This window comes from Urocitellus parryii, chromosome 13 (assembly GCF_045843805.1).
Source record: "Urocitellus parryii isolate mUroPar1 chromosome 13, mUroPar1.hap1, whole genome shotgun sequence".
Lineage (NCBI taxonomy): Eukaryota > Metazoa > Chordata > Mammalia > Rodentia > Sciuridae > Urocitellus > Urocitellus parryii.
Window position 1 is genome coordinate 61078181 of NC_135543.1, and position 18162 is coordinate 61096342.

The 18162-nt window shown below is 53.6% G+C and overlaps 1 protein-coding gene across 2 annotated transcripts in view; it reads right to left on the reverse strand.

The window, feature by feature from the left end:
* Nucleotides 1-8641, reverse strand: part of Rab31 (RAB31, member RAS oncogene family) — an 87432-nt gene extending 78791 nt beyond the window's left edge. The window contains exon 1 of one of the 2 annotated variants that reach the window (XM_077792232.1): nt 8526-8641. In XM_077792232.1, the coding sequence (XP_077648358.1) occupies nt 8526-8549 (24 nt within the window). In that variant the 5' untranslated portion in view covers nt 8550-8641. Of the gene's footprint in view, nt 1-8510 lie in introns of both variants that reach the window. The other variant, XM_026412446.2, reaches the window with a different exon arrangement.
* Between the last annotated feature and the right edge of the window lie 9521 nt (nt 8642-18162).

Sequence of the window (18162 nt, forward strand, 5' to 3'; positions counted from 1 at the left end):
GCAACTTAGTGAGGCTCTAAGCAATTTATCGAGAACCTATCTCAGGTCAAAATTTTTTTAAAAGGCTGGGGATGTGACTCAGTGGTTAAGCACCACTCATTCAATCTCTGGTACCAAAAAATAAAAACAAACAAGCAAGACCTTGCCATTAATGTCAATGTCTTGACCAATAGTTTGATTTAATAAATAAACAAACAAAGCAACCAGGAACAATCTGTTCTTGCCCCTTTTCCAACAGAAGCAAGGGCAAGTTTCATGTGATACTCTGAGCTAGTGTGTGCAAGTGTGTGTGTGTGTGTGTGTGTGTGTGTGTGTGTGTCCCTCTCCCCCTCTTTCCCCTCTCTCCTCCTCTTTTTCCCATCCCTCCTTCTCTCCTCTCCCACCCTCTTCTTCTCTCTCCCTCCCTCCTTCCTTCCCAGGGAAGGACCTTTGACAGAGGCACCTTTAGGACGACACATTCTATTTGCAAATCCTAGACGGATAGTGGCTGTGCCCCATGCGGGTAGAAAGGGAAGGAACTGGAGAACCCAGCTATCTTCTTCTTCCTGAAAAACAAACTGGAGCATAGAAAAGGATCTAACTCTCCGTGATGTCTTGCTCAAAGACGACGAAATGAAGCTGGGTGTGGTGGCGTACACCTGTCATCCCAGCTGCCTGGGAGGCTGAGGCAGGGGCATCATGAGTTCAAAGCCAGCCCCATCAACTTAATGAAGTCCTACACAACTTAGCAAGACCTTGTCTCTAAATAAAATACAAAAAATAGCTGGAGATGTTTCTCAGTAGTTTAGCATCCCTGATTCCATACCTGGTACAAAAAGAGAGAGAGAGAGAAAATGGAGAGGAGAGGAAATCATTTCCCTGTCTTCTGCCTGCCGTCCTGCAGGTCCCATTCAAATCTGGAGTCTTCCAGGCACCTCTAGGGGAACTGAAAGTAGCTGAAGCATCTTCTGGGTTAAATACGGAGCAAACAGAAGTCACATTCCTAACCTCCAGAGAAGTCCAGAAGGCCCCAGGCACCAAGAACAAAAAATATGTCAGACTATCAGACAGCCAGGTGCAGTGGTGCACACCTATAACCCCAGGAACCTGGAAACCGGGGCAGCAGGATTGCAAGTTTGAGGCCAGTCTGGGCAACTTAGCAAGACCCTGTTTCAAAATAGAAAATAAAAGGGCTGGGATGTAGCTCAGTGGTAGAGCGCCCCTGGGTTCAGCCCCCAGTGCCTAAATAAATAAATTAAAATTGGTATATGTACATATATATACACACATATGTATATGTATATGTGTGTGAGAGAGAGAGAGAATCACAAAGATGCTGAAGCAAAAGGTCCCGTGGTGAGAAACCTGCTCGGTGACTCCGGGTTAAGTGGCACTCTGCTGTATTCCCGCTGACAGGCAAAGGGAAAGGCAGGTCGGACTGCGCAGGACAGAGTTCCTCCTGGCAGCTCAACAGCCAGGGCTGGGGTGAGAGCTGCAGAACCACGTCACCCCTGGGGAAGCCAGAAGCTGGGGCATCCCCTACCCCCACAGGAGCTGAACCCCAGCACCAGCTCCCGCCTGCTCCTGCAGGCTCTGGCCTGCACAGCCCTGGGCCACGCACCTCCAGCAGCCTGAACAGCCTGCACACAGGCCCGGCCTCAAACCCAGACGTCTGAAAGGCGAAAGGCTCCAAAATCCCCAACCGTTTGAGAGCCACCACGGCACTGGAGCACTTGGGCCTTCAGACCTCTGGCTGGAGGCTCAGTCGGTGATTTAGGCCAACATTCCACTATTTGAAGAACCCCCAAATCGGAAACTCCTCCTGCCCAGGCGTTTCAAGGACAGGGTGCCCAACCTGTCACTGGCTTCCCCAGTTCCTGTGGAAAGGCAGGTTCCACACACCGAGTCCTGCGTCTGCTCCTCTAGACACACTGCTGCCTGGCACAGGGGAGCTAAGGGACGCTGTTTAGAGGGTGTCAGATGGCAGAATGGAGATGACCCCATGAAACCAGAGGAAGCCACGAGGAAGCCACCAGACACATCCCGGTCCTGGGGCTTCCTACAAGACACGTGGCCAGGATCGTCACAGATGCTTGTGTTACCAGGCAAAAGGAGGGGACTTGCCTTGGATGCAAAGTGACTACAGAAACATGACAACCAGTGTCACACCTGCCCTCCCACAGGACCCTGGGTGGTGGCAAACAGCTGTGCAGGGCACTCCGGGGACAGCTGGAAACATCTGAATAGGGACTGTTCGTTTGACACTGTATTGTGGCGTGCCCATCGCAGGCAGGAGACAATAACATCCTGGTGCAGGAGAGCACCTTTTCCCCTAAAGGACACCTGCTGGAGTCTTCAGAAGGAAAGTGTCCAGTCTGCAAGTTATTTCCAGTGGTGCAGGAGAAACACAGAGCTGTCGGTGATCACGAGAGGAAGGGGGAGGAAGAGGAGCCCTGTGTTCCCGCTGCCTCTGGGGGAAGGAAGACACAGGGTCACCGCAGCGGCCCCGCTTATCTGTGGGAACATGTTGCATTACCCCCAGTGAAACCTGCACCCTGGTGACAGGAAGATGGGAAAAGCTGACTTACAGCTTGAGTGTCCTGACGCTGGAAGCCCAGGACAGTCCCAGACCCCACACACACTGTTTTCTCCCGTGCAGGCACACCTGGGATACGATTAATTTGTAAGTTAAGCATAGCAAGAGGTCGGCAATAATAGCTGTAATAAAATAATCATAACAACAAACTGAAATTCACGTGGATGAGGTCTGTCTCCTTCAAAATACCTTACCCTGTAGGCTCGCCCTTCCTTTCTTGATGGTGTGAGGTGGTTTAAAGCAGGCCCTCCGTGGCTTCTCCGCTGCATATCCCAATTGCCCACCCCTCCACTTTAGTGCTTCAGGGCCATTGTTAAGTGAAACAAGAGTCACTGGCTAACACACAAGGGTTGTGACACTGTATCAAGAAGGCTTCGAAGTCACTGCCAGGCGGGTCGCTCATACAGGATGGACACAGTGAGTCAGAGCGGGACCAAGGACAGTGTGAGACTCCATCGCACCACGCAGGATGTCACACACTGGAAAACTTATGAGTTATTTCCAAAATTTTCCATTTAATATTTTTCAATGGCAGCGGCGGAGGGGACTACTGTAGTATCCTTTCAACTGTTTCATACGTTTGAAATTTTTCAAAATGAAACATGGGAGAAGTGGAATCAAAAACAACAAACCGTTGCTGAAAGGAGGGCAGAGTCCGTGGAAGAGGGGTCAGGCTGAGAGAGGAGGGACAGAGCCCCGAGTCCACGCTGCTGCCCTCTCCCGTCAGGCCCTCCAGGAAGGCCCTGCTGGACCCTTCCACCTCCAGGCACACTCCAGATCCCCCTGACCCAGAGTCCACTGCCTGCAGCCTCCACCACCCCACAGTACCTGATGACGCCCATCTGCCCAGCCTGGCCATGGTCACCACTTCCTGTGCACCCAGCTGTCCCTGCAGTGCAGCCAGTGACCTCTCTCCCCAGCGGGGACCAGAGCCCACCTTCCTTGCTCCCGTCTCCAGCCAGCAACACTGCCCCTTGCAACAGCAGGTGCTCAGAGCAGAGCTGGACAGACCCCGTGCCTGTGTGTCCTCATGTCCAGGAGGCTGGGCACCCCTGACCCCGAACACCACAGCACACCACACCAGGCCCGCCATGCCGGCACGCCACCGTCAGCACCAAGGGAGGAAAGGAGGGATACCGCACTACTCGCCACCGTGCGTCCACGTCCCTGGAAAGGTCCTCCAAAGTGAGCGTGTCCAGAGGAGGCAGCTTGGGAGACCACAGGGTCACAAGGGTGGATTATCATCAAAGGGATTAGTATCCTCTTAAGAAGGACCCTGTCTCTCTGCCATTTGGGGACACAGCAGGAGAGCCAAGCAGACTGTGAGCTGGCACCTTGCGCTCCTCAGCCTCCGTGTCATTGAGCTTCCAGGCTGCGGTATCAGCTGCCTGAACTAGAAATGGGGACGAATGAGGGGGAGGCCAGGGGGAGGCTGGAGATGTTCCACAAATGGTTCTGAGACACATGCCAAAGAGACACTGAGTTCCGAGAGCCCTCGGAGGGGTGTGGCAGGCAGACTCTGAAGAAAAGAGGAAGCAGGGAGCCTGAGGGACTGGGTCAGCCTGACCGGGAGCAGGGCACGGCGTCAGCCACATGCCAGGTGCTGCTGGAGGACACCCCCACACCAGCTGCACTAGTCCTGTTGACACAGGCACCCCCAGGGTCACCAGTGCCCAACCTCACTTTATAAAAAGGGTTCGATTTAATAGAGGAATCAGGCCCAACCTGCCGTCCTCCCACCCAGAGAAGCCCAGGATTCTCAGAAGGAAAACAGAATGAGCATGCTAACGGAACCCACCTTGGAAAGCCACACCCGCGTGGTTACTGCTGTGGCCTCTGTCCACATGGCCTGCCCCCAAGGGCTCAAGTGCTGGAAGCACCTGGTCCTCAGCATGACAAGGTTGAGGTGCTGGACCATTAAGAAGCTGGCCAAGCACAGGACGGTTACCCGTGGGGACAACCTCTGGGAAGGGATGAATGCTGGTCGCTTGGAGTGAGTTGTCAGGAGAACACACTTGACCCCTTGCAATGGGGCCAGTTCCCTGTCCTTTCCACCAGGTTGTGAGGCAGCTGGGGGCCATGCCATGCCCTTAGGACCCTCCAGCCATCAGTATCATGAATTAGATGAACCTTCCCATTTTAAAAAGCACCCATTCTCAGATATTTTGTTACAGCAACAGAAAATGGATTAAGATGCCTCGCCCCACCCACTACGCTCCACATCAGTTCTAGCTGCAAGAACTCCAACAAACCTGTGCACCCTCCTTGGGGACTTTCAGTTCAGGAGAGCGCCTGTGGTGGCCCCGCGGAGTCCACACAGCTCTGACTGCTCCATGTCATGGTAAACAGAAACCCGTTCCACTCTGGGGCCCTAGTGTCCATGAGACCAAAGAGTCCTTCCACTGTGCAGCCCTGTACAAATCTGAAATCTCCACCACCCAGAGTCCCAGCAGACCCCAGGTGGGTGACAGCTCTCTGATGAGCCGGGACACCGCTGCGCACAGAGGTCAAGCTCCCACAGGACCAGGGAAGTGCTGGGCCGCCTTCACCACGCACCCAGCTGTGGACCAAGTGGCAGTAATCTCCAGCTGTTGTCAAGGCAACCAAAGTACAAACAGCAATCTCCTTGGGATTCCATCCGGAAGCAGTCTTTAAGTGCACACGCACACACCCCCAGAGGAAATTATAAAACGGTGATGCGCCTCCGCCCCTTCCTCCCGCTGCGGCCACGTGGCAATGTGTGTCAGGAACGCCGCTGGGAAGCTTTCCACCTCTGGGGTAGAAGCAGCTGCTGCCTGGGGATTGCTTTTTGGTTTGGGCTTGTGTGTGTGTGTGTGTGTGTGTGTGTGCGCGCGCGCTCGCGCGTGCGCTTTGTAGTGTTCATGAGTGCTGACATTCCACGGTGGGATGGTTGGCACTTTATGGGCAGGGCTGAGACTCTAGGGGTCCTGGGCATCTGCTGACCCAGCCTGGTGTGCTTCCCTGGGTCAAAGGCACCCGCAGCAGGTCTGCAGGCAGCCTGGCCACCCGAGGAAAGAGCCTTCACACAGGCCTGCAAGGCCACCCCACACGGGGTCCACAGGAGAGTCCACATGTGGGACATTCAAGCCAAGAGTGGATAACAGGCAACGGAGGTGAGCCCAGTGCCCCTGAATCCTGGGCTTTCTTCGAGCACGAGGCATTCAGAGAATGTTCCAGGCCATGATTCGGCCCACCTGGGAGCATTCCCCAAGAGACAAGAACAGACACACCTAACAGGCCGACAAAATGGCATCGGCAGGACTCAGAACAACGCTGCTACGGGCCAGGGGAGCCACGCCTGCCACCTGCTGCTGGGGACCAGACCCTCACATCAATAGAAGGGACCTCTGACCCCAGGAGTCACCAGCAGGGAGCAGAGGTAAAGTTTGCCCTGGCCGCGCACACAACCCTGAGCCAGCACAGAGATGGGTCCCTGAGCCCCTCCAGTGACACAGCAAGCCTTCAGCATGAGGGCCACATTCTCTGTCACATTCGGTGGGGATGCCAGAGTCTTGATCAGACTGAGACAGCAGGCACGCTGAGAAAACAGGAAGTCAGAGCTGGGCACAGACAAACTTCAATCCAGAAAGCACGGGCTCTTCCCCAGGGAGAGAGCAGCTGCGGGTCTCTCTCTGAAGGGCCTCTGGACTTAGCACTGGCTCGCTCTTCCAGACTCTGACCCCCAGGTCACCGCAGTACAACTGGGCATTAGAAGGACTCTGACCTCCCACAAGCCCTGTCACCCAGAGAACCAGCCTGCTCGGACGAGCAGCCAGAACAGCCTGCTGCAAACACCTGGCCCAGGAAGGGACCAAGCAGGAGACAAAGCTAACACTGCTTGGCGTGGAAAACGTAAGGCCACCCTGAAAAACAGGAGGCCGTGAGGTGATATGACTGATGTTTCAGAGCTGCCACCTGCACAGAAAGCTCTTCTCCGCTTCAGCACCATTCTCCCCACTTCCAAGGTGAAATGCCCATCAGCAGAGCCATCAAAAGGAACCAGCAGTTAGAGGGGAGCCAAGGGGAGGCACCGTCTCCAGGAGCCACTGAAAACACGGGCTGCTTCCTGCCTTTCTGTTTATGCATTAGAACCAGAGACTGAACCCAGGTTGGCTCTGCCACTGAGCTACATCACCAGCTTTTTTCATTTTGAGACAGGATCTCACTAAGTGGCTAAGATTGGCCTCCAACTTTCAATCCTCCTGCCTCAGCCTCCAAACTCACTAGGATTACAGGTGTGGGCCACAGTGCCCAGCCAGAGTGTGCTTCATTCTTGGAGATAAAGAAAAAAGGAAGTTAAACTTATCTCCAAGTTTTGCTGTCCCCCTGTAATCACAGACTGACAGGAAGTGACCATGTATCTTAAGTGTTCATCTGGTACAATGCTCTGCCTTAACGGGGAAGATGTTATTATGTGCATTTACAGATGAGGCAACTGTATTAGTCATCCAAAGCAGCACAGCCAGTTGGTTGGGAAAGAGCCCAGGTGCAGGCTCTTGCCACGGATCACTGTCCTTGCACATGGATTTAAAGATTCTTGCCTAAAGAGTGAAACTGAGAAGGAGGGGCAGGCTTTGGGGCAGAGGCCTGTGCCGCCTACATAGACAACAAGGGAGACAGAGACAGTGTCCCAAAACAAGGCAAAGAGATTTCCTCCCAAGCCCAGCTAACACAGGTGACTCGCCGTGCCTCTGTAGGCCAGGCTTTCCTGCTAAGTCTTTGGAGCCCGGGGGCTGAATGGCTTCTGGTTCCTGGCATTTAGGTCTGGTCTGCAGCAGACAGCCTGGCACACATGATACCCACACTGCCACACCCGCAGTTCAGCAGGGGACCCAGAACAGCCTCCCAGCCAGATCCCCGCAGCTGCCAAGTCCAGGCACTGGGGGAGCCCAGCAGGGCACATCGGGGACTCACAGGATAGGCGGCCTCTGCCAGTTCCCCTGGAATCACCATCCAGTCAGCGTAATTAAGGATTTTGGCCGAGAACAGTGGTAGAGCCAGTCCAGATCACCTGAGCCAGAGGATCCAGAGGCCTGGCACAGGCGCACCGTGGTCTGGCACCACCCATCCCGACTGCCATGTTTCCTCTTGTACACCCCGGTCCTGACAGCCCAGTTCGCATTTCTGAGACAAACTGGAAGGGGTCTACCCTTGGGCTGCTCCTTTACTTAGGAAACGGTCTTCTTGGGAGAACAAAATCAGCTGGCCTTAGAGGACCAAGCCTGGGTGCCAAAGGCCACTGAAGACACCGTTTAGGGCCTCATCTGCTTTTGGAAGGATTCTGGAATTTGACGCGGACACCAGGAAATGACTATAAACATTATCCGAGTCCCCAGGGGACGGGGGTCCCGGTGTCACGGGGCAGGTCCTCCAGTTCACATGGTGGCTGTGGGTTCCAGGCTGAGAAACAACCAGTGGGTTAGGGAAGTGGTGACGAGGGAGGGCGCTCTCGGTCCCGCTCATTCTCACCCGCAGCACGGACGCTCGCGGGGCGCACTGCTCCACAGTACTTTCTTTCTTTGCCTCCCAGCCAGGCCATGCCCGGCCTTGCCCTCGGTTTTCTCGCCCGGGCTTGGACTTTTTTTTTTTTTTTTTTTTTTTAAGTGAATAAACCCATCGCTCCCGGGAGGCGAAAGAAACCCGCGGCCTCCCGAGGAGCTTCTACACTCCGGAAATCATCCAAAGCCGCCGTTCCTGTCCCGCGCCCTGTCCCCGCTCCGCCCACCCCGCAGCCCAGCGAGGCCGGAGGGGGCCCCAAGATGCGCGGGTGCGGGTGGGACGGCGGGCGGGCGCAGGAAGCCTGGGCCGGGGGACGCGGGGACCCCAGGGCTCGGCGAGCGGCGGCCCGGGGAGCAGGCGCGGGGTGGCCGAGGGGCACGGGGTGGCCGAGGGCGGGGACAGGGCGCGGACTCACCCCGAGAAGGCACACCTTGAGCTCCCGGATGGCCATCATGTGCGGGCCGGGCCGGGCCGGGGCTCTGCAGCATCCCCCGGGCCGGGCCGCCGCGCCCAGCCGTGTCCAGCCGCGTCCAGCTGCGTCCAGCCGCCGCGGCCCTCGCTCGCGCCAACCCGCGGGCGGAACCGCCGCTGCTATTTCTGGGCCGCCGCGGCGGGTCACGTGGCCCGGCCGGCTCCTCCCGGCGCCGGGTCCAGCCTGGGCCGCCCACTCCCTGCGACGCCCGGCGTCAGCCTTGCCCGCGGCCCGGCCTGGGGACCCTGGGGACCCTGGCGCTCCTCCGGCCCTCGGAGCTGCCCAGCCGCGGGGGGGAAGACGGACCACGGCCGGCACCGCGACGCCCCGCACCGCAGTCGCGCTTGGAGCCCACGCGCAGGCCACCAGGAAAGACCCTGGGCTCCGCAGAAGCCAGGCCACTGAAAACAGGGACGGCCGCAAAGACGGGGTGAGGACGGACGGGGCCACCGCGAGGCAGCCTCCACTCAGCTCCCTTCACTGTCTGCGCGCGGGCCGAGGACGATTCTGGAAGCAGAGGCCTGTCTCTCCCTCCAAACCCAAACAGGTGCCGCTGGAGAGGAAGCCCCCTTTCTGGGTCAGAGGACCCTGCAGAGGACAGGGGAGCTCCTGGCCCTCCAGCCGTCCTCGCTGGGAAGTGGAGGCCGCTCCTCGCTCCGCAGACCAGTGCCTTCCCTGCCCGCCAGGGGAATGTCCAGCCCGGGCTCTGGCAGTGCCCTGGCATTGCGGGCTGAACACGTGTGTGTTTGCTTTTCAACCCCATGTTAACAGTTCGTCCCCCATCCCAAACCCTGGGCCTCTCTGCTGACCTTTGATGGATGGCCCTCGTGCTTTCTCAGCAGGCCACCCACCTGGTCTCTTTGGCTTTGCTCCTGTGAAAGCCAGGCCCAAGCTACCTCACACCTGAGTAGCCCCACAAGGTGGGGACTTCCAAAGCAAGCCCTCCAGGGAGAAAATTCCAGAACACTGGACCAAGACGGACCCCAGACAGACCATGGCAAGTGAATTTCCCAGAGTCACAGCTTGCCTCCCCTGAAGTGCAGGCTGGTGGAAGGTAACTTATTGGGACTAAATGTTCCAAAAGTAGCCACAGACAAGTTACAGGTCCCGTTCAACATCCCCGTTATATCACTCTCCACCCCTGATTCAGTAGCCAAAGCACAGACACTCTTCTATGTGGGCAGGGTGGAAAGAGAGGCCAGCCCAGAACTACCCAGCCTTGGGCACAATGCCTCACTGTCCTGCCGTGCGGGGGCAGGGAGCAGCTGCTACACACTTGCCAGACACCTGCCAAGGGCTTCCTAGGCCTCACTGGCACCCACGCAGTCCTGCCTGCCAGCCAGCCTTCAACCTCATATAGAAAGTGTCCTACTGACTTTTCTGCCAACTTCCCAAAGCCAGGCCAGCCAGGGTGGGAGTAGTCTCCATCAGAAGATGTGGAGCCAGTGGGGATCCGTGTCATTCAGTTGCAGAGGGTCTGGCCACCCCAAGTGGAGTAAGCAGGAATTCTTACTGCTCCCTCATCCTTGGCTGCTCTCATTCTGCCGGCCTCCCAGTCACCTAGGTGTCTGAGAGGTGCACAGTTTGTAGACTGTACTGGGACGTTCCCCTATATAGGCCGATATGTCCACCTCCATCTCCCCGGTCCTACTGAGAATCACCCCCTTGGTACCTGGGTATGATCAAGCCTTTCTCTCTGCTTTACTAAGGGCTGTCTACTCTGTCAACCAGACCATGCTCATGGGTTTATATTCCCTCAGCCAGGCCACCCTGGAGAATGCAGCATGGCTCCACAGAAACCAGGTCCTGGGATCAGCCCCTGGTCATGCACGATGCTCTGCACCAAGGGGAGGATGAGGACTGTGGGAGATGTGTTTTAGGAGTGACAGGTCCTGGTGGGCTCGAGACTTTGTAAAGTCAAAATGTTCTCTATTATTATTCTCTATGTTTACTGTACAAGGGCTGATTGTATTTGTCAGATTTTTATGACTATTAACAGAATATTTAAGGCAGGCTAACTTTATAAGAAAAGAGGATTATTTAGCTAACAGCTTTGGAGGCTGAAAGCCCAAACTGCTAGGTGCAGGCTCTGGTCAGCCCTGGAGAGGACTTCATGGTGAGTGCTCATGTAGGAAGGAGGAAGAGATCTCAGTAGAGAAGCCCAGAAGCATTTCAGGGGTCAGGACTCTTGAGCTCAAGTGCTGAGAATCACCTATTCTCTTTGGAGGACCCACCCCCAATGACCTAGGGACCTCCCATTAGGCCCCACCTCTTAAAAGGTCCACCACGTCTCTATACTACCACACTAAGGACCACATGAACGTCTGGGGGACACATTCAAGCCACATCCAAACCACAACACCCAACCTGTCCTCTGGAATTTTCTGCACATATGAAGAGATTCTGACATAACTTAAGCAGGAATAAAAATCCAGTGATACATAACTGACAATTTACCAAATCAAAAACAAAACATGTTGGGCTGGGGATGTGGCTCAAGTGGTAGTGCCCTCGCCTGGCATGCGTGGGGGCTGGGTTCGATCCTCAGCACCACATAAAAATAAAATAAAGATGTTGTGTCCACCGAAAACTAAGAAGTAAATATTAAAAAATTCTCTCTCTCTTAAAAAAATAAAAATAAAACATGCAATTTTTTCTTAGGAACACCAATTCTGACTTCCACTTTTCTGCAGCTTCATCATCTCCCAAGACACTGTGACACCCAAGCTCCTCAGCCTCTCCAAACTAGCCTCTCCATGCACCTAGTGAAGCCTGTGGTTCTTCAAGACCCCCTCAGATTTCACCTCCTGATAAAGTCCTCTTCGGCCCCATATCCACTCTTATAACTCACTCAGCCTGAACTCGAATAAAGTAATCAGCAACAAATCAGGGCTAACAGATCCACAAATGTAGTGATCTGTCTATATAAGGAGTTAACCAAGAGTCATCTCTCTGAATTGCCAAGGTCTAAAATGACTAGAAATTTGTTTTAAATGACTAAAAACGAACACTTTTCCCTTCTGTCTGCAGCTCACGTATGGTTTTTTCTTTTTTTCTTTTTTTTTTTTTTTTTGTACTAGGGATTTAACCTAGGGGCACTTTACCCCTGAGCTACATCCTCAGCTCTTTTTATTTTTCTGAGACAGAGTCTGACTAAGCTGCTTAGGGCCTCACTCAGTTGCTGCGACTGTCCTCAGATTTTCGATCCTCCTGTCTCAGCCTCTCACCCAGGACTTGTTAGGCAGGATCTTCAGCCATTTCATGCTGTTCCAACAAGGCGACGCTCTGTGGACCTCTAGTGTCTGGGGTACCTTTGAGTCATCTTCACACGGGGGCTGTCCACACGATAGCATCGTTGAGGCTGGAGAACTCCCCTCCCTTAGAAGATGCTTCATTATCGGATGAATCTGTATGGGAGCTTCTTCCAACAGAAAAGAGTAATTCATCAACAAGTGCTTAGTGTAACTCCCCTGGAGAAACTCACTCTGGTTCTTTCTTTAAAAACTGACAAAAGATGGTTACAGTCATAAAACTGATCATGCTCTTTTGATTCAAGAAATTTTGGGGGGGGGGGACCATAGCAATGACAAAAGTTACAAATAAAGCCTGAATGTGCACAGATACATACACATAAAAACATCAGAACAACAAAAAATCACCTGTATGGGGCAAAGGGAGTATAATTGCATTGACTTTAAGATTAAAGGGGTGGCAGACACTCAGATCTCTTACCACTGGCGGAGCCACTCAGCGGGCCCAGGTGGTGGCGGGGAATGTTTAATGGCATACCACAGAACATGCTCAGGAGCCAGTGGGAATGTGTGTGCTCTGTAGACTCCAGAGAAGTCTGTAGCCAATAGGTTCTGAGAAAGTGATAGGGACAGAAAGTGGGTTCTGCATGTGAAACAGCATGAACAATACAGATGGGTCTCGGTTCCCTGGGGCACAGGACAGTCCCTGTCTGCCAGAGGTGAGCGTCTGGTCTGCTCAAGGGCTGATTAAGGAAAAAACATGAATTGACTGAGAAACTTTGTTTTTAGGTCTTTCACATGGAATTGTTGTTTCTCAGTGTCAGATTAATGCCTGTCCCTGCTCTGTTGTTTCTCAGTGTCAGATAAATGCCTGTCTCTGCTCTCTCTGGCTCACTCCCATCCTCCTTCCTTCCCTCCTTCTTTTCCTTTCCTGCCTCTTCAGCTCAGAAACTTTCTAACCAGCAGGTGCTGCCTAATCTGATTTGTGACTCAAGCTCTCTCAACCAACCTTGAGGAGGTGGATCCTGTTCAGGGTCAAAGCACAGGCTGGTGTGCAGCCCAGTGGTACAGTGCGTGCCCAGCACGCTCACGCCCTGGCTTCCATCCCTGGCACCGAAAATGGATAAATAAGGAAAAGAAAGGCCAAGGTGCGAAAACCCCACAGTTTGCCCACAGTCTTGGGACAGCAGAGAGTGCTGGGCAGCTGGGGGACTGTGGAGCCTCCACCTGTGGCAGAGGAGTGTCCCAGGGAACCCCAGGCAGGAGAGGGCTGGGAGGTAGGAGGATGCCACACATGGGGCTCAGTTCTAGGACATGTGGGCCATCCCCATGCAAGACAAGGAGACCTGGCTGTGTCTCACAGAGAATCGGTGCCAGGTGCTAGTGCGAACTTTTCCTGCTACACCTTCCTGGGGTTTGTGTCTTAGGCCATCGATGACCTGTCCTGCGCAATGACCTACCACTGCGCAGCCTGTGCCAGCCTCCTCCAAGGGGCCTCCTCAGACACCTCTGCACGCCGCCTCGCTGTCTTCAAATCCCTGGTTAAACTGAAAGCATTGGGTTAAGAAGAATAAAATAAGAGATCTGAATTAGCACTGCCCATGGAAGGGGGATGGGTTGATTCAGTCTTGACCGCTTCCCCAAAGCAGTGGTCACACATAACCAGCTGGTCCTGACACCCCGGCAGGTTCCTGCGAGCTCTACCAGAAGAATAAGGTAAAGGCACAAGTGGGGCGGACAAGACTCAGCTCGGATACTCACATGCATGAGACCACCCAGGGATAAGAGCCCCAGGCCCCCTCAGACAGGACCAGGGTGCACAGCTCATAGATCTGTGCCATGGGGTGGGGGACTGTCTCCACGCCATTGCAGGGAGAGTTGGGGTTTGAGTTGGCCACACTCTTCCCCACGCCCCTCACCGTGATGCTTGGCTCATCACCAACCTGAGTGTCTCACAGTGAGCTTTCTACTATGCTGATAAAAAGAACTTAGGTTATTTGCGTGGCTATCCTGGCCACGCACCGGCCTCTCACCAGCTGGATATGCCCCTTATCATCTGGGAGAGTCCCTGACATGATTCTCAGAACAGGGAGGACAGTTGTCCTGTCTCTGTGACCTTATCTTCCTGGCCCAGCTTCTTGGTGTCTCTGCTGACCACACGGTCTTTGAAGGCCACGCTGACTTACCAACCTCTGTCTCTAGGGATGTTATCTCAATTCGGTAGCCTTGAAGGCCAGCCCACTTTTGAACTCCTAAATTTCTGGAATGTCTGTTAACACACCCCCACATAAGACTGAAAGCTAGCCAGATGGGTGGCTCACACCCATCGTGGGAATCTGAGGGAGGAGGACAGCAAGTTCAAGGCCAGCCTGGGCAACTTAGGGAGACCTTGTTTCAAAAAAATAAATAAGTTAATGGCTGGGAATGTAGCTCAGTGGTAGAGCACCCCTGGGTTCAACCCACAGTATGGCTAAAATAGAATAAAGATTGATAGCCAGCTTGGCTGTGTCATTCACCCCGAGAGGCTTTGCTCCCTTAATCTAAGGGGTCCGTCTTATGTGGAGGCCCCTGACTTTGTCTTTCTCTTACCCTTGTTTACTGTAATACTGGGAAATTAAATGACACTGACGCCCACCCACGTCAACACCACCTGGGATTTGTGTCTTAGGCCATCAGTGACCTATCCTTTCTGGCTAGTTGTGGGACTTTTGCAATTTCTCAGAGTAATTCTATGGAGGATTTGTTTTCTTGAGAGGTCACATTTCATATTTGCCATGCTTTGGCATTATTTAGTATCAAACTTAAAGCTAACTTAATTTTCTCGCTGGCAACAGATGTCTGTGAGGAGCCTCTGCTCTTCATGGTCCCGCTACTATTCAGCAAAGAGCAGGTGCCAACTGAGCTAGACACTGGCACAGAACCAGGTGAGAAAGAGGACACCGCTGGCCTGCAGCCCACAGAGGAAGCGCAGACAGTCAGGCAGTTATACTGTGCAGCCAGACGTCAGAGTCTCCATGTCCTTGCTTCATTTTTGTTACTCTTCATTAAGGAAGTGAGTGTAGCTTCCAGAATCCAAGAAACGTGAATGCAATCAAAACCAGCCCCACATGGAGAGCAAGCCCTCAGGATGACAAGTGGCCAGAGACAGAGCCTCTCTGACACACGCTGGAGGGGCCGTGAGAATGTGTGTGTGTGTGTGTGTGTGTGTGTGTGTGTGTATGGAAGCGTTGCATAAGAGTGGGCCAGAGTGTGAGCGTGCAAAAGTGTGGGGGTATATGTGTGAGAGTGCATGTGCATCTGTGTAAGAGTGTACGAGTGTGTGAGAGAGCGTGCCTGCATATGCGAACTCTGCCTGAATTCCCAAGGCCTCCCAGGCTAGCAAGCGCCTCACTCGAAGGCTCCTGAATGTGAAGTGCCTTTTACAATCTCGAACTACTGTGCTGCACCAAGAATCTCCAAGTATTTAATGGCTGACCAAGTTCCCCTAAGGCTCCAGCTACCTTGGAACTCTTGAGAAAAGTTTGTTCCTGTCATTGTGGTTATTATTGTTAAAAACAAGATGTTAACAAAGTTGGTTTAAGGACATAATTGACTTTTATTAGGGATTCACAAATCAGGCGGTATCCCATCTGTGTTAGTCACGGGGACCAAAACACCTGACAAGAACAACTTGGGGAGGAACAAGTTTATTTTGGCTCATGCTTTTGAGGCCTCAGCTCGTGGTGCACAGACTCCCTTGCTCCGGGCCTGAAATAAGGCAGAAGATGGTGGCTGAAGGGTGTGGAGGGGAAAGCTACTCAGCCCATGGCATCCAGGAAGGAGAGAGGGAGAGACATGGGAGCCAGGAGCAGGGACAAAAACGTAATCCCCAAGGGCACACCCCGGTGACCGCTCCCTGGTGCCTGCCCCACCTGCACACAGTTATGCTGGTTGCACGGGGGCTGTCTGAGCTGAACGGTGGTGATTGGCCAAGACTCAGCTACTCGGTGAGGCAGGCTGCAGTCTGGCTGCACTGTGTGGAGAAACCTGCAGGACACTGTTTGCAGACGGCTCCAAGCGGGCTGAGGGGCTTCCTTGGTTCTGCTGGCAGCATGTTCAAAAGTGGGATGCTGACAATGTGGAGGGGCCCTGGCTCTAGTTCTCTGAGTGGGGGACAGGGAGATGCACATTTATATCCAGAAATCACAAGAAGAGCTGATGGGGCCATTAACACCTGCTTCACGGAGGAAACGTCAGACACAAACTTTAAACCATAGCCTAAGAGAATATCTGGCATAAATATGACTCAGTTAATGATCTTATTCGGAAAAACCTAATAGAAATTATTTTTATAAAACTACTAAGATCCATTGGGGAAAAAATAAACAGACCACAATAGGCCATTCACAAGCAGGACTTGCACACATGAAGGAAGTGTGCAATTCCACACCCAAGCAAAAACAGGAAGCATCAAGTCAGGGCTTTCCACTCATAAAGGGGCTAAGCTGTAAAACCTAAAGCTCAAGGCGAAGGGGACCGGGAGGGGCGTGCGGGTCCCCCACTCACAGGGTCACCTGGCTGGTCAGAGCCACACTTTCTTTCTCTACTGAGTATCCTCACAGCCTTGCTCTGTCATGTGGCTGCCTTCACACGTCTTTTCTCTAATATGGTCTTTATTTTATTTTTTTCCTCCTTGAGCAAATTTATACTCGTCTTTAAAAGTTTAATTCTACGTTCGGAGGGATAAAGACTCTGAAAGCTCCCAGCTTCCCTGTAGAGGAAAAGGAGGGGAAGGAAGGACACCTGGGGACCCTTCTCCTGAAGATGAACATCCGGGAGGAAGAACTCCTGGCCACACTAGGAGCTGTGCACACTGAGCCTCAATTGTGGCCACACTAGGAGCTGCACACACTGGGCCCCAGTGGTGGCCACACTAGGAGCTGTACACACTGAGCCTCAGTTGTGGCCACACTAAGAGCTGCATGCACTGAGCCCACCCTGCCAGTGTCTTGCATCAGGAGGTTGCTGTTCTCTGTTCTCTCCCAGCCTAATGGCAGATGCTATTCCTCTTAAAACTGAGGCAGAGTCCCTTCAAAGGTCACCCTTGATGGGCCACAGCCAGGGTTCAAGCCCAGAGATCCAAGAAGCAGGGGAACAGCTACCCACCATGGTAGCTAACTTTAGTTCATTCTTAGGTTGATGTGATGGCAGGAAAATGCAGGTAAAAGTGCTGAGCAGGGATGGAGATGGAATACCAGAGCCGGCCACAGAGAGTGAGCGGACGGGTTGGCATCAGGGAGGCAGAAGAGCCCCACTAATGCCCCGGTGTTTCAGCAGGGGGGAGGAATATCTCCTGAGGAGTAAAAGTAATAAATATTCACCCACCTCAAGAGGCCATGTCGTGAACCACATTTCCCACTCAACTATGTATTCTCAATGCCCCAGAGTTCTTAACAGCCCTAAAGAGAAAATAGCCCAGCGATACTATGTGCGATAGTTAGTTGTACGTATGAACTTGGTGAGGCCACAGTAAATAGATGTGTGGTCAAACATCATTCTAGACATTTCTGAAAAGGGTTTAGCTGAGATCTGCATTGATATGAGCAGACTCTGATTAGAGTAAACACTCCGCATGAAGTGTGGGCCCCATGCAATCTGTTAACAGCCTCTGGAGAAAAAGGCAGACCTTCCCCAAGAGTAATCCTGTGGTGGGCAACCCTCAGACTCAGGATGAATCCCTGGTTCTTCCCTGGGCCTCTGGCCTGCCAGCGTCCATTATTCTAAACCCAACCGGACCCTCCACCTCCTACTGACTTGGGTTTCTCTGCAGAACCCCAACTAAACACTATTCGAATCATGCTCCCTTTGCCCTGCGTCCACTACCCAGTGTGCACACAGCCTGGTCCGCCTCTGTTCCCCAGATATGAGCCAGGCAAAGGTCCACCAGCAGCCCCGGCCTCGGGAGCCAGTCAGAGCCCCCTGTGGCCACAGCCCTGTCAGGAGGTGGTCTGTCTCCCAGCCTCCTGTTGCTGTGGTCACAACGGGAGCTCAGGAGGACGGTTTGAGTCACATTCATGTTGCAAGGAGAAGGCAGTCATGACAGAAAAATCCAGAAGCTGGGGATGATGGATGGATCCAGATAAAACACAGAGAAGATGTGCCCATGAAGTTTACGCTAGTGACCAAAAGGCAACAGAATTGGCAGGGAAGCAGAGGTAAGAGCTGAGGGACTGGCACAGCAGGCCGAAGAGCAGGGGCTGGGGACCCTGGGGGACCTGCCATGGTAGGGTTCCCCTGATCCCACTGTCAGGGTGCCTGTCCTGGCTGGACGGCAGCACCCAGCCACCTCAGGGTCAGGATCCAGA